The sequence below is a fragment of the Melospiza melodia genome, chromosome 3 (genome assembly GCF_035770615.1).
Source record: "Melospiza melodia melodia isolate bMelMel2 chromosome 3, bMelMel2.pri, whole genome shotgun sequence".
Taxonomy (NCBI): domain Eukaryota; kingdom Metazoa; phylum Chordata; class Aves; order Passeriformes; family Passerellidae; genus Melospiza; species Melospiza melodia.
The window spans coordinates 70962038-70986138 of NC_086196.1; the positions used below are offsets into that span (position 1 = coordinate 70962038).

A 24101-nucleotide genomic window follows, 5' to 3' on the forward strand; every position below is an offset into this window, starting at 1 on the left:
AATAGGAGCAAGAATTTATTTCACTTTTTTTTTTCCTACTTCTCCTATACATTTTACTTATTCTAAGCAAAAAAGTAATTATTTTATATACTTCCTTGAAAGGTTAAATAAGCATTTTTTTCATTTTTACTTATACTCCCACAGAGGTGCAAGCAACCTCCGTGCAGGCCCAGGGTCAGTCCTTTAAAAACAGTTCTGTAAAATGAATAATCTTGTCACTTGTTCATGAATATATTATACTTTTATACCACAATTTTTCTATCATAACTTTGCAACATACAGAAATAGCAGCATAGCATGTGGACTGACATATCTGTGAGAATAGACATATCATACTTTTTAGCTACTCTAAGCAAAGTGGGCTTCAAGTATTGTTAAATATTATCATAGACAAGTTACCTTCTCTATTTGATGAATAGCACCATGTATTTGAAATTAATTGCAAAAGTAGGGTTGGCTAATGAGGTGGCCCTTATCTTTTCTCAGCAGTGCAAGCACAAGTATTTTTCTGCTGGCTCAATATTTTTTAAATGCCCAAAGTGCTATTAACTAAGTTGAAATCTGATTAAAATATGAACGTTAAAATATTCACAACAGCTAATGCAGCTACACAAAAAAAAAAGGGCTAAAAAAATTCTTATCTCTTTTCTTATCATTAAGCATGTGTTTTGAAAAATAATAATTAAATAAATTGTTCCCTACAGATTCTCACAGTTGTTTTGCTTCCCATTAGCATCTCTGAAAACAGTTTGTTAAGACAATAGTTATTCTTTATTATGGAACTATGGGGTTGATGCCCTTCTACCTGCCTCACTTCAAAAAGAAATTTGTAGGAAATGTTAAAGCTTAAGGTCTGTCAGAAAAAGGACAGCGATTCTTAGGAAAAAACAGGGGGGAAAAGTATGGAAAAAATGATCAGCCATTCGAGAGAATTAATGGATATCCACAAGGGCTTTGCTAATAACATGGGTTAATTACCGCTGCAACGCACCAGGCTCAGTAAATAAAAGAGCACAACCATAAACACATTAAAATGAGCACCCATCACTAAAAGAGGGGTAAGCCCCAGTAAAGGAAAATCTGCCAGGTAGGCATTTCAGCACAAACCCTTTATACTTCCTGCAGGATTCAAAAACTTGCCACCAGTATAGCAGAACCAAACCAAAAAGCAAAGCCCTATCACCGGAACGGGGAAGGAGGAAGGGACCAAGGCCTGCCTGCTGCCCAAGGGGAGAGCCCAGGCTGGGGCTCGGTGCCACCCCACACACGGGGTACCCACCAGAACACCAGCCTGGGGCTTCATTTCTCAGGAACAACTGCAACAAGCTATCGAATAAGGCAAACGGGTGAGGTTAAAGACCTTCAGAGCCTGGAGAAATCGTGGAGCGGAATCAAGTGCAGCTTCCCACCTCACAAAGCAGCGTTCTTCAGTCTGCCCCTTTCCTGCCCTTACGAATGAAAGACACTTCTAAAAAAAATTCTTCAGCAATTTGAGGCTATGCCAAAATATTTTAAAGAGTGAAACTGACATAAACTCTTTTATGTTTAGCACATAATCACCTAGTGCACATGCAAACACACAAATATATCTACATGTGAGTAACACACACACTCATATTCATCCATACACAAACACAACCCGGCCAGACTCACAGGGTGACTCCACAGATCATTCCGACATTGCAACATGAAAATGGTTAGAAAAATATAAAATATGTACACCAGCCACCACTGCACTGAAGTACTCACTTGCTGTGACACCTACGTCCACTTTTTAAACATTACAGCCCTTCTATGCAACCTTTATTTCTTGTCGTCAGAGAATCGTATCGGTTCTGTTGTAAAATGAAAATCTATGCACGGGAACAGATGAATTTGTTTCACATATAAACATTATTGCACACTTTTAAATGGAGAAACTGGGAAAGCAGCTACATGCTCAAATGAATGAAACACAGTGAGCCACAAAACATACACAGCGCACAGAAGCTTTCTGGAGTTACAAATCTCCCCAATTTTCTATGTTTGGCATTCAGAGACCGTGTTTAAATTTACTAAACTACTTCTGTTCTCTCCCCTCCCTACCCCCCTGCTTTTTTGAGTGTTTCAATTGCCTTTCCTTCTTCCAACAGCTGTGACAACTGTTAAAACAGTCGGTAAAATTAAGTCCGCTCTATAATCCTTTAGTCAATGTTACATTTTAATCAGAGGTTGAAGGAGATTTCCCGTTATGAACGCAGTGATTCATTTAAAATTATTAAACTGACACATATGTCAATGTGTGCAGATATATTTATTGCATATGTTAGCTTATTAACTATTAGTAATTATTAGTGCTATTGTTATTGCTGAAAGAGCAAAAAGCTAAGACTGCGGCTGGCTTTAAGTTATCGCATTCTTTAACAAGCTCTGCCTTAAAATCAAAGCATACCTAGTGATGGTCAGACAGATATCTGCGCACTCCCAAAAGGTTCAGACAATTTCTAGCTCGAGTCCTCTCTACCTTCATCCATAAGAGCTGCAGAAACTCCTACATGTATGTCCTTATGCTTACATGTGCACATGCATGTTACAGTATGTAGTTAAATCCCAGTTATTACAGATATTAATAACATGCAAAACTCTGGTGTTTATTAATTGAGATGGAGAAGCAGATATGTTTCTGAATGTTAGTTCTTTCTCTGTGTCCACTCAATCCCACATGCCTCCAGCCCTGCACTCAGACAATATATTAGGAGTGTTTTGAGATGACTTTTAATTGAGTCAGAGGAAGAAAAAAATTAGTTCGAATCTCGCACCAGAGCCAAAAAGACATGTGCCCCGATTTCATTTAAATGCATCTACTCTAAGAGGCTTATCTAAACTAATCATTCAAATTAGCTGTAAGAAGGTAAATTCAAGAAAGCTGCTTTGGGGGGGTGGGGGGGTTGAAACATCCACCAAAAAAAAAAAAAAGGCAACGCAAAAAAAAAACCCACAACCATGAAATACTCAACTTATTGTCTTTTTATGTATTTTATGAAAAACGTGTCATTGTTAGTAAAAGCTGTGGAAACTGTATTCTTATATTATGAAGCTATCTTACACTATATGCATACAGTGCACTGACCTATAAGGCATAGCTGAGAGGGCACCCTACCTCTGTTTATTTGCTTTTCTTTACCCCCAAAACACTGTGGGTAAAGAAAAGCAGTGGGTCTTCCCCGCGTCCCCTTCCTGCGAGCCAGGCTATTTGTTACTTCCCATCTTATTTCCCCAACATGCGATCACGGCAATTCACTTTTCATGCCTGGCTTAATTACCAGCAGCCATGCAGTCAGTGTGCAGGCAGTAAGGACAGCTAGTGGGCATCCACCTATAGTACACTGTCACCTCCGGAGCAGCCTCTCGGCGGCCGCGGCGGGGGCGATGCTGGCCGCCGGCCGGGGCTTCTCCTCGGCGCTCCCGTCTGTCACTGCCGGCCTAACACGGGGCACAGCGACGTAAGTGGCTCGACAAGGAGAAAAATGAACCGGTGACAGCTCCCGTGATATACTAATGTTTAATCCCGGCGGCGGGCTGAAATCAAGTTCGGGAGCCGCTCCTCAGCCCCAGAGCACCCGGTTCTGTTTGGGCGCCAGGCTTTCCGCCGGAGTCACTCCGCCAGGTAGCTGAGAAGTGCCAGCCAAGAACTGCGGCTCCTCAAAAAGTGTGTTCGGCCGCCTTTGTAGGGAGCAGCGGCGGCGGGGAGGGACACGCCGTGCGCCGCGGACCCGCCAAGTGCCCCACGCCGCCTCCCCGGCCGCTGCCGCCGCGGGTCCGGAGCGGCGCCCCCGGCAGGGCGCTCGCACCGCACCGCACCGGCGGCCGCCACCGCGCCGGGCACCGCGCCGGCGGCCGCTCCCGGCCGGCGCCCTCCCGCCCGCCGCCGCCTCTCCGCCGGCGCACCTGTCAGACGGCGAGCGCCGGGGCGGGCGCGGGGCCGGGGATCGCCCGCCGCCAGCGCCGCTCCCGCCGGGCGCATCCCGCCCGGCCCCCCCACGGCGCGCAGCGGCCGCGCAGCGCCCCGGGCCGGCTCCCGCCCGCGGCCGCGGCGCAGCGTTACCTGCAGCGGCGTCTTAGGCGCCTGTCATGTTTGGGGCAGGCGGCGTGCGGCGGTGGGGTGGGGGCGGGGAGCGGTACCTACTCTTCCTCGTAGTGCAGGGAGAGCGGCTCCGGCAGGCAAAGTTCTACCGAATCCATGTGCGCCCGGCGACCATCCTCCGTGCGCCCCCGCGGTGAAAGCAAAGTTTCCGTGGCCGAGCGCCGCGCACTTGGCACGGGCGCGCTCCGGGCGCGGCGGCGGCGGCGGCGGCGGGCGGGGACCAAAAGCTCGCCCGCGCGCCTAATCAAGGACTTAAAGCCCCGCGCGGAGCTCATGAATATGCAGCAGGGCTGTACATATGCATCCCCCGGCCCGGGGGGACGGCCGATTGGTGCGGCCGCGGCCAATCAGGCGCCAGGGGCGCCGGGGCGGCCCGGCGCGCGGGGCGCGCGGCAGGTAGAGGGTGGGGACGGGGGAGCGGCCTGAGGCGGCGGCGGCGGCCGGGGCAGAGCCCGCGGACGTGCCTGCGCCGCCGGACCGACCCACCGAGCGACCCGCCGGGGCTGCCCGCTCCGCTCCGCTTCCCTTCCCTTCCCTTCCCGCCCGGCCCAACTTCGGCAGGTACCTTGGCAGGCTCCCGGTTAAGGACTGCGCGCAAAGGTAGAGGATGAAGTTTGCGCCGCCGCCGCTGCCGGCCGTGGCGTTTGGCTGTGGCGGCAGCCGCGCTCGGCTCCCGGCGCGCTCTCCCGAACGCCGCTTCCCTAACCTTTGGAACTGCTCGGCGCCGGCGAAAAACAAATAATTATAACGCCAAGCGCGGCCTGCCGAAGCCTCCGGGTAACTCAACTTTTCATTGTCGTGCGAGTTGCTTTTGAGGGGAAAGGGGAGGGGGAGCGGGCTGGAATTTGACTATGTATATGTGATATTATACATAAAAACATATAAAAATTACACAACTATCTAATATAGAGATATATAGTTTCCTATTTAAAATTCAAAGTTTCCTTTTCTACCTAGTTAAAAAAAATTCCTTACGAAACGAGCACAGATCCAGTCCTTAGCATTATGGGTGCAACTGGGAGCGAATACAGGTACGCGTGTTCCTATACAACACGGGGGCGTGTGTTTATTTAAATATAAATACATAAAGCATCTGCCCCTAAACGAGTATTTGTATGTTTAGATGTGTATATTTAGAAATGAGAAAGAAAAGATCCCGAACTGATCAATTTCCTCTGTTGGTGTGCAGGGATTAGAGTGGACCAACTCAGCCTGCCTCATTTTAATGAGATAAGGGCTGCACTGGAGCAGCTCTGCAGTGGTAAATCTGGGAGGGTGCCTAGACCTCTACAGTGTTTGGGGGTTTGGGTTTTCTGTAAAGTAAGTTTTGCTGAACTAAAAGGGCAATAAACACATATCCCTGTAGGCATGCCTGCATAAACATCACCAAGCCCGGTTCCAGCAAAGCACTGCTTACAGCCAGCTCAGAGTTGTTCTCTGGCGTATGAAAGATTCCTGATTAAACTTGTTCCAGCACAAAAAATGTACTCAGGTTTAGGGACATTAGAGACACTGTTTGCCCTGAAATACATGCACATATCCTGTTTTGAAAGTATCAGTAATAAATATGGGATAAATCTTTTTTCTCAAAAGCTACCACCTTTACTTAACATTCCAATTGAGGCACCATATGTATTTTCCAGGTTCAAAGCGTTTCTGTCCCTACCAGTGAAAACAGATGCAGGCTGTTTCTGTCCAGAAAAAAGCCAAACCGACACTGGAAAGACAATAATTTCTTAGAATACAGCTTAACTCTTACAAAATCTTTTGTGACTGGAGCCCTAACATGATGCAAATGGCAGTCTTTTAGATCAAAACAAATCAGTGTGAACCCTCAGAATGCAGTAATACTATTCACAGAAATGCCCTCTCCAGATCTGTCTCACAGCATTTTACAAAAAAATATACAGCAACAGAACCAAATCCCAGCATATATAGGTTCAACAGACATGCTTGTGTATGCTTACAGCTAAGAGATTCCAGCATTCTGTATTTAACCTTATGTGAAAACTGGGCCTGCTTCCTACAAACCTGGTATAAATACCTGCAATTTTAGGAATCAGAACTCAGACAGCAAAACTACAGCTCAAACTACTGTACAAAAGCAGGTAGTAAAAGCTTAATTACTAGTAGCATTATGCTGTCTATATTGTTAAATGTGAACTCTGTAATTAAGATGTAAATTTGCTTGTGAGCAGTGAATTAAAAAGCTCTGAAATGTAGAGTAAAATTTAAGTACTCTGTAGAAACATCAGGGACAAAAAAATCAATTTTACCAAATTTTAAAACAGGAGGCATTAAATCATGTTACTCTGTTAGAACATCCTCTTTAAGTAACAATTTGATAAATGTAGATTTTGGAATCAAATCAGAACTGGAATAGGATGTCTTTATGTATAGTTATCTGTATGACAATATAAACTCAAAATGCAGTTCCTACAAACTGATTTACATGTGCACTTGGGCAAAACACAAATACAAATATATTGTTTGTATTGAGTATCTCTGTGTATAGATTTATAAGTATATAAGAGTATGTCTGTTTATAGATTTATACCCAAAATGTCTATTTTTCAGTATTTTTTATTCCAAAATGCTTTTAAATCTTTGCATGTATATGTCTTTTTCTTATATAAATATCAGCCATAAATTATCCCCTGTGCATGTGTGATTTGATATGGTCACTTTTCTGTATTACATTCATTGGAATACGCCCTCCTGAACATCTGACAGCTAATCCATTCTGAAACTTACCGAAGCACAGGTTAGCTTCATTCCTACTTTTGTTCATTATCTCCTTAGATTTTATATTCAGAGGCTGAAGCACAATGGTCTCTCCTTCTGACATGGTCTGTCTTCCTGTAAGCCCTCATTTTCACATTCCCATAGTTTCCAATGCCGTGCTGTCCCCCACCCTCATCTGCGCCCCCAAATAATGCATTTTTCCTCTGCCCCTGCAAGCCATCACCAGTTTTCTATCGAGCATCTTTGATCCAAGGAAGCAGCTCTCTGCCCTGCCAGTGCTGCCTCTTGGAGAACCAGAAATACTGTGCTGCACTTTGCATGTTGATAAACAAAGCAGTTGGCTTCTTCCCCCAGGGACTGAAAGTGTCACCTCCACCAGACTGGGGCCTGGAATTCCAGCTACATTCTCGAACTTGGGTTTCACAGTTACAGATCAGTTTGGGGAGAGTGGAAAAAAAATACAAGAAAGAGATTACTGCAGCAAATAAACTGGGGCTAACTGTAGCTTCATTTTAAGCCCTTCTGTAGAAATAAATAAAAGCAGTAGCCAGAAGTAGGGGGGGGAAGAAGGCAATCCAGGTAGCAGTTTACTGAATTTTATCAGGAAATACACAATAGGAACATGCATGCAAACACACATCTGCAATAACTTATCAAAATGTACAGTGCAAAATCTTACCACAAGGAGTCCATACAAAACAGTGCTAATGGAATCAAGAGAGGGGAAAGAAAAAATTGTCAGGAGTGCCTGTTCCAGTCAAGGGGCATTGCTGAGCAGCACCTACATTTCCATGTCTCTCTGTGAATCTAATTTTTCCTGTGTGCCAAACAGTACATCTTTAAGCATCTTCACATCTAAATACTACAGACATTTCAAGGCATCAGAAGAGCCAGATTCTTAAAGCACACCCACCTCAAGGCAGCTGAGGTGAGGTTCAGTGGCACTTCACAGAAACCTCACAGTGCTCTGTGTTAGATGTGTATTTACCAAAAGGAGCAACAAGCTCAAGCCAGCAGGGAAGCTGCAAGAATAGGAAAGTCTGGTAGCTGCTGAGGATTTATTTGGGAATAACCATACTTTAGATAAAGATTTGCAATACACCATGGAGGCTTATTCAGTGTCCAGCTGGAAAATACCATATTGTTAAGAGTTTGAAATAAATACTGAAGTGTCATCAAATATGTGATCTTTTCTTTATTCACAACCACTCCTTAAAGAAACACAACTCAGATGTGATCTCACTCAGTGCTACAGTGACATTAACATTAGTACTGCCACTGACAACTCCTCTTTTGTGCTTCTCACTGGAAGGCACTTGGTGCACGACTGGATATGCTACTAATGAATTAAAAAAGCTAACACCTCAAAAGTTCCAAATTCTGCTCACCTGTTTGTACATAGTTGGACAAATGCTATCAAGTTATTACTTGAAAGCCATCTGCCTCTTCAGTCTGTATTTAGCATTAATTACTCTTTGTTTTGATCTTAGGGGGAAAAGCTCACACAACACAATCTCTGATGCTCCTTAGAACTTTTCCACAGTGTGTTCACAAATACATGGAGCAAGGCTTTTAGCTTTTGCTGCTACATTCAGTCCCAGCACATAAAAAATGTCTCTGTGAAATAACAGCAATTGCCTTACCATGTTACTGAACTACATTCAATTTATCTGGTCTCAAATAAATACTCCATATTTTCTCCTTGTTTTATTTTCAAGGGCATGGGTATTTAAATGACTGCTTTCACTGGTACAGAATAGAATCTGTTCACACTGCTATAAATAAATATTCTCTTGACGAAACACCTTTTCCAAAGCCTCTGACAAAATGAAAGAAAGGAAAAAAAGAAGGAGAAAGAAAAAAAAAACACCAGAAGAAGGAAGCCGCATGCACATTGCCTGTCACCCACCAAAAAAGGTCTCCTCCCTAAAGATAATTCAGGCACACACTTCAATATGGATATCTCACTATTACCCCAAGCTCTTTTTTTAGTGGAAGTTTCTTCAGAGAAACTGAAGTACATTACTGTCTCAGACAGCCAAGGATAAGATGACTGAGGGAATTCAGTTGCTCTGTTTAATTAATACAGGATTATTTCACTTTCATTTTGTGAAGCTAATAATATGACTGGTGGAATGTCAGTAAAAATTAAATCATAAACTAGTGCAGTACCAAAGGGAAAACTTACTTTAGTTATGGAGTATTCCCAGCAGAAATCTTGAAAATCTTATACATATTTACACTGATAAAATACCACATGTACTTCATGGGATACTGCAAGCTTTCTACAATCCTTGTGGCATGTTTTTACAGAGCAAGAGTTAACATTTTGAGATTATACATTAATAAATGAGTTGCAGTTGTATTGTTTCTTGAATGTTAAGCACCACATACTAAACGCAGGAACACGTTCAAGGTCAATGCCCTATTTTAGACCTTTTCAGCAGCTGTGATATTATGATAATCATACTTAAAATATTCCTATAGAAAGAGTAAATTAGCCCCTTTCACTAGAAGGATTACTATGATAAACAACAAATCTGAAAGAGAACAAATTCAGATCTCTCTTTTTGTTTGTTGTTTTCTGTTTTGTTTTGGTTTTTTTCCCCCCCAGCAATGCAATAAATGGCTGTCTTTTACTGTGATGGTTTTTCTATCCAGGAATTTAAAAAATAAAAAGGCAAACCTAAACCCCCAACGATTTATTCTGCACTTACATTACCTTTTGTTGGTGTGGTTTTTGGTTTTTTTTTTGGAGGCCTCACCTATGTAAAGTGCCTTCTTTAAAATGTATTTATGCTTTCTATTAGAATCAAAACATACCAGTTGACATCCCATTCTATCACCTATACTGCAGTGAAATGTAATATCCCACTAAACCAGAAGGGAAAGAAGAAAACTTAGCATCAGCAGCTATTCCTAAGCAAGATTAGGGGTTTAGCTCCATCTAATTGAGGGATGAGACAGGTCCCTCAATGGGTCTCTCCCCACTCCCCCACCTGCCCTCCTACCTGGCTGCAAGCTCAAAACGCTAAAAATAGAAGAAGAAGACGGAGCGTAAATATTTCCCCAGTGAAAACACCAATAATCTTTACCGTGAGCTGACATGAATTGCTTGTTACACTGCCCTAGGATATCATGGCTCGGAGCGAGCGCGCAGACACGCACAGAGCCACCAACCACCCTCAAAGCTTTTGTGCCGTCTATTTGTGCATGTCCATGTCCATGCAGAGGCTCCTACGACATCTGACGTGGGGCCGGGACACCTGCGGTCCAGAGCGCTCCCTCCAGCCCGCCTGCCCACCCCGGCACTCCCGGCCCCTCTTCCATCACTCCTCTGCCTCCTGCTCCCCCTCCGCTCCCTTCGCTCTGGCATTTTTATTATTAATGTTATTGCTATTATTACTGTCCAAGCATAAGCTGATCCACAGGGGAGCCTGTGTAATTTAACCCCTCAAGCACTAAATTCCTTCACATGTGCCAAAGACACAGGTTTGTTGTTGCCTCCAGCAATATCCCAGGAAGACGAGTGATGGCGGTGTCATATCATCACACAGCGACTTAATCTATTGCGACACCCAGGGAACGGGTAACTGAAGAGATTTACAGAACATGCTCTCTGCCTGAATGCAAAATGTTATCCCCTTTACCAACAAACTCAAGTCACGAGAAACAAAGTGAAACAAATTTTGCCCTCTTATGGCTCATTGTTTCCATGACTGCTTTATCCAATCCTACCTCCCCATTACTTGTCCCACTGTACATCTTCTAGCTATACAACACTTTTTTTCAATATTTTTGTTCTCCATCCTTTGTTCTTCACGTGTTCTCTGATTAACAAACAGCTAGATCATGTTGAACTGCCAAGTAACACAAGCCTTGGAAATCTTTTATCCATACACTAGATGACTGGAACTATCACTTACATCAGGGTTATCTCTACATGCTGTCTTTATGTTCTCTGACATCTAATGCATGCTTTTTAAAACAATGGATTAAAAGGGCTGCACTTTTTAAAGGTGCAAGGAATGCTAATTTAAGCACACATTAGCTACAATAAACACCAACCTCAGGAAAGCATCTATTTTAAGTACTGAAAATCACAAACCCCCAGCCTGTTTGTCAAGTAGGGACTTTCGACATGATTGTCCTGTTATCCATAACTGTTAAGGAACAATTCAATATAATAAAGCAGCCTATAACTGTTCTCTCAAAGATCGAGGTGAGATTCTCTCTCTTCTAACATTTCACTGACCTAGGAAGCAAGAATTTGGCACAGAATTAATACTGAAGACAAATGAGACTAGTGAAACGTCCTCAGCTCAGGATAACCTGATTGTGCTGGTGAAAAGAGCTTTCACCATGGGAAATTAACAGCTCTGAAACCACTGGTAACAAAGGCTGAGTTCAGATGCTCAAGAGTAAACAAATCCTTGCTCCCATAAAGTAATAGCTACCCTTATCTCTAGACACCCAGATATAAAATAGGTAGAGGCTTCCATGAAGGCCACTGAACCCTGTCCTTTCCCTGTAGTAATAGAACACTGATTTTTGTTTCAGTATACATGCCTTTTTAAAAGCCTGTATCAGCTGAATGACTGAGCATTCAAAAATGCACACTTTGTTTAGAGGCACATTTAGACTCCAAGTTAGATTATTTCTTGAACACTTACTTGTGGGCACAGGAAGACATTAAGAACTCCTTGTACTTCTCCCAGCCATTAAGATGAAGAGACTTAAAAGATGGGTTATCATGGATATACAGCTTCCAGATGGTAACTGTGTGGTTCCAGGAGTTGAAAGAAAACTGGAATTCACCACCAATTGCTTTTTTCCCAGGCTCTTCAGCTCCAGCCCCCTGAAAGCCCAAGGCCTGATGTGGCAGGGTGCACTGAGATGCTGCTGACCACTGCTGTATTCCTTTCCCCTTAAGGGTGGGTGGGAGGTTTAGAAAGCCCACCAAGAAGATGGCAGTGCACACCAACACAAGTGCAGCATCCTGCTATCTCCAGTAGACTTGTACACTAACATTTAAGGGAGCATTAATGTCATTAATACAATACTGAAGAGTCACACTTTTAACAAAAATACCTGTGTTACATTACATTAATACAATGAAAACCTTTTTTTCTGGCTTTATTAGTATGTATGTTCAAATGACAGCATATAATCATAATGACATCCTTCTGCAGCTGAAGCCTTCTATTATCAACTTTGTTTCTGTCCTATAGCAGCTTCACTTCTATTGACCAGACAGTTAGCTCTGTTCAATTATTCAATCTCAAATCAATAGATTTTAGCTCCACATATAATAGTTAAGGAGTAAACACTAAGCATGTGCTCTTCCAGCTTTATTAATTTACTTGCAAATTTGAATTTATAGCTTATTTTTAAAGAAACATGCAAAATTCAGTTTTCATATTAGGCTGTTTATTCCTCCCACCAGCTCTGCCCCTGTTTCAGGCGTTACATTTCCAGAAATCAAGTTTAACTTGCCTATGACATAAATGTCTTTCTTCCACAGATAAAAAAAGGAAAAGTAAGAATGATAATTATTTAATTCTGATTATGCTGAATAAAGCAATAAAATAGCAGTATGACTTTTAAGCAGATCCAGTCAATATTTCGTTGCTAAAGCAGTCACTCAAGGTGTGAATTGATCCAGAAAATACAGCCTTTAGACTTGCTGCACTTCTGACACTTGTACCACAAACAATTCGGTTCAATTACTGCAGGTATGTGTCTGTGTGTGTGCCTATACCTACACAAACCACATGGAAATGTATTATATTATAGGCTCTTGGTTACCTATGCATCTTCACACACAAAAAAGAGGTGGCAAGAAAGTAAGCTGAACCAACACATGCATACAGAAGTGTCTCCATCTTTCATTCTAGTTAAAAACCACTTTATTAATTTTGTCCCTCCAAGCTTACAGAGCTTCCAGTTGACAGTCCGATTTCACATTCTTTTCTCAAACAAATGCACGTTGACTCGAGCAGCACACACCCCCCACTCAATACTTTAGCACTGCAGAACAGATTCCTGATTACCTGCAATGCTTTAACAAAGTATAACACATTCCTGATTACCTAATTCCTGAAAGTACGTCCATTTTTGTGCATCTAGAGAACAGATCTAACACTAGTGCCATAATGCAGTATCTTTACTGACCAGATAACCCAGAATAATGTGGTTACAATTTATCTGAGCCTGAGTTCAAACAACACTACCCAATGAAATACTGATATCCTGGGGAACACCCTTGCTGTTACCTGCCTTGAACCCTTCCAGGACTATGTCCAAAGCAGCTGCAGTTTATAAGCTGGAGGATAATGCCAGGGAGCTGTTACAGCAAGAAAATCTAAAGCAATTTTTGCATACAACCATTACAATGTGACTGTTAAGAGACAGATAAGAATTTCTCTATTATTGTCAAGGAAACAATAGGCTTAAAAATTTGGAAAGGCTTTAAAACATAAAATATCAAAAGGAAAAGTTGCAACTCAGTCTTCCTACTGACCCGTTTACTCCAAGTTCAGATTATCTGCTCCCAAGGTATTAGCATAAACTTCTCCAGTGCTATTAAAGGCCGTATCTGCATTCTTTTGCACTGTTTGCATTTAGTACACATATTTTCAGAATGCTAACAGTCTTTTATTCAATAATGAATTTGGCAGAAAAACAAGAATAGGCTCTCTTTTAGTGTTACTTTTCTAAATAAATTCTCTAAACCTGATTGAGTTAGATCCTTGAATCATGCTTTGGAAGATGCAACTTGGAGTTTTTGAATAAAGTGAAGCACTTAAGCAAATCAGACTTTTATTCTTCATCCACTGAGAAGGCTCAGATTTAAGATGAAAGAGCTGGGCTGCCTTTCTCTCTCCTTATCCTGCAAGGTCCCTTCATTCTCCCTGTTTTCCCAGTAGATTTACTTGTGAATCTGGTGACAGCCACATTTGAAGTCCTGAGGTCTGACTCCTGACCTCCGTTATGTTAGCCCTTCCCTGCAGAAGAACTACCCCTTGGATCACTGACTTGCTATTATTCTATGGTTAATAGACCTGAGCTGTGCAATATTTTTTTATCTGGCTACAGTCCTATCTCTAAATTCTCTATTTTGAATGAATACCGATTTTGTGACATGAAGTCTGCTATATAATGAAATGCAAACAATGAAAAGGCTAAATCAGTTTACAAAAAATCTATTTGTCAAACAGTGTGGAGATGCTCCCAATTTAGTCTGGGCAGTGCATGCAGTTCTTGATAAGGGAGTTAAAACCGAGCCGTTCCACTGCATAAAAATAAAAGCATCTGCAAGGGAGAGGCATTTTCTTTAGGAGACTCTTCCCTAGAACCTATAGGTAATTATTAAAAAAAAAAAAAAAAAAGGAAAATAAAGAAAAAAAAAAAAAGAAAAAAAAAAGAAAAAAAAAGAAAAAAAAAACCTGCCCCCTCCATACCCCTCGGATTCTGCAGGAATTTTCCAACAGCCAGGAGCACTGTTAGAGGAGTAACAGCAAACGCCTCCCCAGCGCAGTCCCCTTATGTCACATTTGCATTTCTATTCAGCTACATTGCCTGACAATGAAGCAAATGGGCCTGGCCTTATCTGTACAATTCCGGACAACAGAGATTTTCTGAGCCATACAAAGGAACGAGCTTAACATTCAGCACTCAGCACCTCCTGGCGTCCCCCCCGTCCCCCGGCCCTGGGGGGATGGCGGTCACACCAACACCTGGCCACGCCGCAGCCTGCGACACCCTCGCACGGCGTCCCAAAAGGAGCCGGCCGAGAGAATGACAATAAATTACAAGGAAAAGCCATCGAGACTTTGAAGGAGCTCGCCAGCCTCAAGGAAGAAAACAGCCCGAACCCTCTGGATTTTCAGGCTTTGTTTGGAGCGCAAAGGAGTGTCCCTGGAATGTAAAAGTAGATAATATCTAGTCAACCATTTGTGACTCCCGCCGTCCCTTTTAGGCTGGTATTTAATACAGCAGATGAAACCTATAGAGCCTTTTATCAGGGAAATTCCATCTCACCCCAGTTTTCATTAGAAAACCTTTAGCAGCTAGGCTGGCTATTTCATTGCCATTTCATTGCACTACGAGGAAATTTCCGGCTAATTCCTTCAAAATTAATATCGTCTGATCTAAAAGTTAGAAATGACACGAAAAAAACCCGCACAAGCTGAAACCTCCAGATCAAACTTGTGTTATGACAGGACTTAAGCCAGCTATAATACAGGCTAGGGCTTTAAACAGCAAGAAAAAAATTACAGTGACACGGTTCTGTAGACACTTTGGCTTTAGTCTGGCTTTACATTTTATATATATATGTATATACACACATGCACTTACACATTGTATCTGTCTTCTTGTCCCTCTCTTGCTCTCAAATACTCAGGGTAGGTAACAAAAGCGGCCTCAATCTCAAGTACAAGAAACTTCATAGTGAAGGGGGTTATCCACATGTTTATTTGTATACACAGAAGTAATCTGGGGTAGCAAGCAAGGAAAGGGAGTCGGTAGAGCGTCCCTTTTTTTGTCCCAAATAGTATATCCTAAAGCAGATTATGCTTTTACATACCACACAGAATTTTAAACTGCTGCCTTATACTTTAATTGTCCTGAACTTCCAAAGTTTATTCTTTGCTGTTGAACAAATGCTGAATTTCTCCCTAGAGGTGGTTGCAATGAGTAGTGATTCTCTATTTTTTTTCCTCACTCACACAATTTTGAAGATTTACAGGCATGAATATCATCACGTTAACACAAAATTATATTACTATTGCCAAAAAACAAGGCAGTTAAGCACAGAGACAGTGGGGAAGGCAGAGCACTTACTTGGATTCAAAGGAAACTCAAAGCTCCTTAAAGCAGCCCATTGTTTTAAATTTTACTAATACTGATGCACCAAAAGCTTCTGTGGTTGTTGCCTCTGCATGAGTTGGAGCAAGAGGCTGGAGGGCTGCATTCTGCCTCTTCAAATGCTCATAAGGGAACAGCCAACTTTTATTGTCCTTAGCACCAAGAATGGCTTTATTGCCAAGAAGGCACGAAGCTGGCATTGTCCTGGAATCACATCTCCTAGAGCACTGCAGATCCCTCAAACCCTGTCAAGGTGACAGATCACTTTTACCTTCAACTGCCCAGGCACACGAGCAAACTTCACACAAGGCATGGGAATAGGGTGCAGTGCAGAGCAAAATTCAGTGCTTACGCTTGCTGTGATCAAAATAAAACATAGGACAGAATTAAATAACTGCTACTAATATGTCAGTATTTTAAAACATCTTTCTAGACTGTTGTGTCAGAGATACTATGAGCTATCACACACTACTACATTGTTGGAACTACTTGTTTTTGTCAATTTATTAAAACGACAATTAGTACAGGTGGGAGCAAGAGGTGGTAGCTGAGTAAGGAAGAAAACAAACTAAGTGAAACATTTTTTCACAGATTGGTCCAAAGTTTATTTTAATCTCAAATAAGATGATCTAAAAGGCTGTAACTATGCAAATGAAAATAAGCCTTCTACCCCTTCATTAACATGCAAGGACAGAAGTTGGAGCATTTACCTTGCTGAATGCATACACAGTCTATGCCTGTGTATTGCAGCTTGAAGATACCTGTCAGGATGGTTTCTACAAGCCTGTCCCTTCTGGAGTAGACTAAGCAACACAGCTGACCCAGAAGGATTAGATGAGAAATTCAACTAATTAATGAGCCCTGCAGGCAAAACATCATTTCTTCTGCTCTTTGGGGCTTTTGCAAGGTCAGCTGGTTTGTTGGGGTTTTTTTCCCATCATCAGGTCAGACTCACTCATCTGTCAATTTACACAAGATTTGTAAGACAATAGTGGCCACTATCGCGCCAAACAACATCTTCTCCAATCCCTACAGTAAGGGAAAAACTGTTCTGGCCAATTCAGCCTTATAAAAATATGCTTCTCTAATGTTACTTTTCTCTTCCAGGGGCAATAGTTTAGAATTACAAACACAATACTTCCCATTTACAAAAATATTCTGGATCACAGTTCAAATATTCTGGAACACAGCTTAACTCCCCCCTCCTGCTCTCTGTCTTTCTGATGATTGCTTTTCTGAACGTCACATGGCACAGTTTTCTTCCATCTGCCAGGGAAGTTTCCCAAAAAGTATACCAAGTTCAAGAAATGAGGAATCTGAATAGGAAAATCGTTCAGATAGAATTCAGAAAAATGATCAGCTCACCTCATCTGTTTCTCTAGCAGTATGTGCACTGTTACCATCCAATGGCCTCTTTGGTAATAAACTTGTCCCACCTCCCATCTGCTCTTCTTGCTGGCCTCCTGCCACTTCAGCCTCAGTCCTTTCCTGTCTTCAAGATGTCATTCAACTTCACTTGCTCCCCTACCCATTTGTTTCTCTTTCCAAGTGAGATCAAGCATACATCTTTCTATGTCTCTCACTCCAGCCTTTAACTTCTGCTCCATCTTTTTAGTAAGTGTCTATATTTCTGCTCCATTTATCATAGTTGGCAGTATGCACTATGCAGGTGTCAAGGAAACCAAGAGAGAGTTCACTATTCATGATGCTGCCTTTTCAGCCTTCTTGTGGCTTGCCATTGAATGTCAGCTCCTTAACACTCAGCTGTATGTTGAGAAGAATATGTATCAGTTAAAGACAAATTACTTGAAGCCAATACAAAAGCACATGAAGAAACAAAGCTGCTTTAGACATTTTCAGCCTGATCTCTTTAAGATTTTTATTTGCTTATTACTTGATTTTTTATGTCATTTCTACAATATTTTTTTCCTTATTGGCTAAAAATAAATGTAAAAGACATTGAATGGGGCCAGATATAACATGTGGGCAGACCTCTGTAAATGTGAATACTTTACTTAATAATGTCACATAATAATGCTTGACTTCAGTAAATGCTTTCTTTTCAAGTCAATACAGACTTGTGTTTCACTAAATGCAATCCAGCTCAGGAAAAGAGACATACTGGGCCCAGCAGAATAGAAGTCAGAGGTAAATGAGAAATACCTAGCTGGCTTTCTGCAAAGACTGAGAGCAAAACTCCACCCTCCTCCTCTGCTGCCTTGAGCAGGGAAGAGGCACAGCCTTGCCCCAAGAGGATGGATTCACCTGCTACCAGCCAAGAACCACTGCTTTTAAGACAACACTCAATTCCACAAACATGCAAACATCATAAGAATCTAACTTAGCAAGGAGAGAGTTAATTTGATGAGAAATCACAAATTATACATATGACAATGGTTTGCAGGTAAGACAGTTCTTCAGACAAATGCTGCTGAGAGATGTCATGAAACAAAGGTGAAGAATTAACCATTGAGATAACTCATATGTGATGTAGCTTGAATTATTTTGCATAGTGCAATACAAAAGTCTCCATACAAGGATTTTTTAACTCAAGATACACTGGACATCATGACTACAGTCCGATTTAAACTATTTCTTCTACAGTGGAAGCACACACATCCAACATGAGCACAATTCACTCCTTTCTATTCTGTGTGACAAAGAATAGAGGACAGACACTCCTCATAATCATTTATTTCCAAACACTTCTGTACAGGCCACCTTCCTGGTTTTACCCATCATTAATATGACAACAACAATAAAAGCAGAATTTTTCTTACAGTAAAACAGACAAAATGTCCAGTTTGTGGCCCAGCTAAGCATCTTCTAATGCAAAGCTTATAATTTCCATCCTTACTGATACTTCATGCGTTCTTTAAAACAAGTCTCCAAAATGGTTCTGTGACTGGCAGAGCCACATCTGACAACTTTTGACATCATCTTTCACATAATTTCTGTGAAAGTGACAAGAGGTATTGATGTAAATACAGATATAAAACTAAAACTAAGGGCCTAACATGGAAATTGAGTATAACGCCTTGCAAAATTTCTCAGGGGGCTAAAGATTCATTTTTCTTCAATACTGTAAATATTAAATTTCAAACTGAAATTCAAATTTGAACACTTGCCAACTCATTTGCTGGATTTTCCGTCCTTTGCTAGAAGACAGTAAAACATATTCTAGTTCACTGATCAACTATGTCCCTTTATATTCAGAGACCACTACACAATGTCCTTACTTACAGAAAATGGTAAAACAACAAATTGCTTTAAGTACTGTAACCTATTTCCTGTCACTGTTACACCACCTGAGAAAAAATCCACACCTCCAGAAGAAGGTCAGCAGGAATGGGTCAAGGTCATGGCTGAAAAGGCACTGAAAGTGCACGACAGCTCCACACTGGGAAGGGTAACACAACTCTGTGGGCAACACACGTGGCATATTACGAGAAATGGCAGATTACAATGATATAATGAAGGGATGCCTCTCGTACCCTGACAGACAAGGACAGCATAAGACAAGAACCCATCCAATTATCTCCACTCTTATTTTATTCCTCATCCTTCAGTCAACTATCTCAAGCATGGGAAGCACCCTCTTAAATCAATCCTACGTTCACTGCATTTATCCCTTTACAGGTACGCTCATTTTATTCTGGTCCGCTCGGAGCCTGGCACGACTGAGAAGAACAAATTAATGTGAGCATGAAAGTCTAGCAGGCTCTGTCTGTAAGGAGTGACCACGTATTTTTCTTGTCACATTCCCTCCCCTCTACCCAAGTGCCACAAACCAGCCTCCGTGCCAGCAAAGCTATTTAGTACCCCGTGCCATCATGTGCGGTGGGGCAAATCCACACCCTATTGACCACCACTCCATAGCTGTTTGCCTTGTCTCTCTGGTTCGACAAGTCTGTGCTGATGGCACCTGTTAAAGCTGCTTCAACTAAGCTGTTCTGCATTTGTCTGGCTGGATTTGGACTTCCCGGATCCCTGACTGAATACAAAGTGATTTGAAAAAACGGTGTTTGGCAACAAGCACAGTGGGGAGTACACTGCGTGTTGGTATACAAGAGCACAATGTGTTCTTCATAGCATCACTGAGGGAGCATGCTGCTCGAATCTCTCTGCTGTCGAGATCAAAATGGTCTCCTTTGTTGTCAGCTGTTTAATAGCAGCTGTTTAATGTAATTCCAAATGATCTGCTTGAATGAAGTTGTCATTCTTGCAGTTCACTTTAATGTAGTAAAAAAAAAAACCCAAGAAAACAAACCACAGCTTGGCCATATTATTTTTCCATTGTTCTTATGAAAACTTGCACTCTCATGTTTCTGCTAGCCTATAAAAATAATAAAAGTCCAATTTCTTGAAATAAAACATAATTTTGAGGGGAAAAATAGGCAATATTTATTTCAAAACACTTTCAGACACTCGAGAATGGCTTGATTAAAAATACCTTTGCTACTAAAAAAATACACACAGAAAGAAGTGAGTTTGTGAGCAAATCTATTTCTATAGGTATTTCAAGATATTCTCCCCTAGTAGGGGGTTATAATTTATTTTATTGCATTTCATAAAGCAGAAAAAGTTGTAGCAGAATGTTGACAGAGTGAAAAAAATAAATGCGCTCTTCTTGATGAAGCAGTTTATCTGAAGAAAGTATGCCTTAGCATCTGAGGAAGCACGCCTTCATATTGTGCGTGGGTTTTGTTAAAATCTGTTTGATACCAAGAACGATAATAAGGATCATAATCTGTAAAAATATTTGCAGTTCTGTGATGAACAATAGAGGGCACTAATGTTTCTAATCTGGCAAACGCATCACGCGCCAGACAGACAAAATAGCCGTGGTACTTGTAGCACACAAACCACATCGTCTATGCTAAATACGTAGATAGTAGAGAGAGGATTTCTGTCTCTCAGAAAAGTTCTTTTTGTCCTTTAAACTTCCTGGTTTTTTATTTTTTTTTTCTTGCCTGCAGAAAGTAGGATGTGATAATAACGCGCTAATACTTGCAGCCTTTCAAAGCGTTATTTTCTTTTGTTCATTGAACAAAGCAGACACAACTTTTCCTGGTATAAATCCTTCTCCTGTGTACCTTCTCACCACATTCTCCTCTGTTTACCTGTAGCTGTGTGCAATAGTTCAAGGTAAAGCAATTCCACTGATAAGTGCAGAAGCTGAAGCATGCTTAGTGTGTGTTACCTGCATTCCCAGCAATCTAATGCAGAAATATTGGCTACTGACATCAGTAACTGGGAGATTCTGGGGCACCACCTGAAAGCTCTGGGTTAGAGGGGCTTATCAGGCTGTCTTACACCACTGAAGTATTTTAAGCAGTTTCACTTAGCTCTGGAAAGATGCAGCTGCTGAAAGTGGTACTTTCAATAAAAGATGCAGGGCAAGTATATTAGAATGGTTCTGCACCTTAAACTACCTTTTCTCTACAAGCACTAAGAACACCCATTTAGAAAATAATGCAGCCTTTTCCCTCAAAATAAATCTCAAGAAGATAAAAACTTTGTTAGTAATACTAGTAGATGAACAGCACGTTTTATTAAATGCTTACCAGAGTCTCTCATTGCTATTTAAAGAAAGAGATTTATTCCTCAGCCTTGGAGATTGAAACTTGGGCAAGAGAGAATTAAATACCAACTAACAGATTGTTGCTAATATTGTGAAAAATTGGTAAATGCACTGTGATTTGTTCAGAGTAACTTATATGGAGAAATGTAAGAAATACTAATATTCTGATGCAGTAATTTCATCACTTATTGTTAATGAAAAATGAAATTAAGTTCACACTGCAGACAGCAAAGTCTTCGTGGCTTCATTTCTGACTCCTAAATTTTAGAAGAGGTGATCAGCTTTTCAAAGCTACCAAGATCTCTAGGGTATCTTCAGATATTAGCATCTTGTCCAAGTCAAAGATACCATTACGACTGTGTTAATAGCTAGGCTCAAATCTGAAAGCTAGACTCAGGTTACTTTCACCACAAAGGCAAGACATCCACAATTAGGGAAAATAACTCCAATTTCTGTCCCAAGACAGACTGAAATATAATGAGTTGCCACCTTCCAATCTGGAACGTTTAAAGACTTATTGGCCACAGATCTGAATAGTCAATGCAAGTACTAGATGTTCTTTATTTGACTATACTGCAAAGGTCAAAAGCCCACACGCTATTCAAGCAACCCTCCTTGGAGTTTTCTGACGTCAAAAGATTATTCCCTAACTTCAAAGGGGTTTGTGTTGTTTGGTTTGTTTGTTTTTTTCTTTGTTTTTTCTTTTTAAATACGACCTTAACACAAGCATTCTGCCTTTTCTATCTTTATTTTTGTGCCAATGAAGAGACTGACCTTTGCATATTTCTCCATTTATTTCAGGCAGTCATAAGAGACGTTGCAAACTAACAGGTAAAATACAAGCCTTGCTGTAAGGGATTATCATTCCAATTCAACATTTTATATTAAGTGCTACCATACTGATGACACTCAATTGTATCTTACTGACTGTCTTGAGAGACAAGTAATAGCCAGACACAAAGAGGATCTGTGATGCTGCCCAACACAAAAAAGAACATATTCTGGTGTTGGAGACAGACTAAATCTTGCTTATTTCTATGCTAAAAATATAAACAAGAGACAGAGATATGGACCCCAAGACATTTTGTATACAACAAAACTGCAGTACGCCAAAAGCCATAAAAATACACAGACAGATAATACATATATAGAGTACCTGAAAAAGGAGAAATGTTGAAAAGTAGGATAAAGACAAGAACTTTGATGAACTCTATTTTAAGGAACCATTTTGAGCAACTCATTGCCACTTTACCAGAGAAGTTCTATACAAATGTTAAACTCAGACCAAAAAAAAATTTACATAAATATTCAAGTTGTCTATTTTCTATTTTTCTAATATTCACTTGTCTATTTTCCTTGACCAGCCCTCAGCAGCTCAGCACTGAGCACTACCCCTACCATCATCCTGGATGTCACACTTGGCTGTCTCGCAGTCATTGCTCAGTCTTTACCTAGGGCAGAAACTATCCTGCTCTAGCATTCCTCTTTCCCCTAAGTCATAAGTATTCTTTAAAGGAAAGTTTATTACAAATCTGCTAGAACCCAAAACCATAGATTCAAATATTTTGAAGGACACATGGCATAACTTGTCTCTGCTACTTGATCCCACTCCTATGTTTTGTCCAAGGTGTTGTCCGCTGTACCAAAATACTGATTGTCCTGTCTGCCTTCTCAGTAACAGTATCAGCATTATTTTCCTGTTGTTCTTCACATCAGACAGTAGTGTGTGCACCTCAATACAGGTATGAGAATTTACTGGTTCTTAGTCCACAGGTTTTACTTGATGGATGCTTATGACTACATTGGGCCAAATGTTATTGCTATGTACATCGCCAACTTTGGACTTGAAGGGATTTGCTTCAATAGAGACACAATGGACCCATACCAGCACAAAGCGAATCTAGAGACAGATGAAATAAGAAAATACCTTTATCAAACAACAATTACAGAAAGGTAATTTTTATTACTGACCTGCCAGGAACACTAACCAACATGGCTCGAAGATGCATTAGGAAATATCTAAACTGCAGTTATATGCACAACTATTTAGACACTAGCAGCTTCCAGAAAGCATCCAAAGTCCTAGAAAACATTAATATATCACCCACATAATGATTTTACAGAATTTTAAAGTCATCTTTGTGGAATGAATCCATATACCTAACGTAGTACAAAGCCAGAACAAAGATTTACCTATAAATATTATTGTAGAAAATTCTACAGATGCCATTTCTTGCATTTTCTTAGCAATCACCCTTCAGGTTTTTCTAGAACTAATTATTTGATCTCTGTCTTATTTTGGGTTTTTTTTTTTAACAAAAGGAACTGTATTAATAGTCAATCTGAAATTTGCAAGAAACTAAATGCAAGATGATGGAAACAAAGCAAACTTGACAAAACTGCTCTAGTCTTAAAACCAGGCGAACACTGAACCTCACTTACACCTTAATTTCTCACCAAGCCTTTTTCCTCCAAAAGAGCCAAGAGTGTGGATGCTGGCATGGCAAAGGTGCACTGTGAGTGACACCAGCACCAGTGGTGGCTGCACTCTGTACCAGAGTGTTCTGAATTGGTGCCTTCCAGATTTTATGAGTCCCTAAAGCAATAGGTAGTTTTCAAAACAAGAGGCAAGTTAATCAGCAAATTGCTGAGTATATCCTTGGAGCCAGAAGTATTCTCCTACTTACCTCCCAGTCCTTCATGTCAATAACGCAGAATTATTATTTTTAAATTAATTATGTACTCCTGATGCCTAAGAATAAACACAGAAAAGTCACT

The 24101-nt window shown here is 41.1% G+C and overlaps 1 protein-coding gene across 32 annotated transcripts in view; it reads right to left on the reverse strand.

Annotated features, from left to right (window-relative positions):
* The window catches only part of ESRRG (estrogen related receptor gamma), a 390326-nt gene that overhangs the window by 154841 nt on the left and 211384 nt on the right, over positions 1-24101 (reverse strand). The window contains exon 1 of one of the 32 annotated variants that reach the window (XM_063152182.1): positions 4166-4293. The exons of the other annotated variants lie outside the window; for them this stretch is intronic. Within the exon in view, the coding sequence (XP_063008252.1) occupies positions 4166-4221 (56 nt within the window). The 5' untranslated portion in view covers positions 4222-4293. Of the gene's footprint in view, positions 1-4165; positions 4294-24101 lie in introns of those variants that run through there. 32 annotated transcript variants of the gene reach the window in all.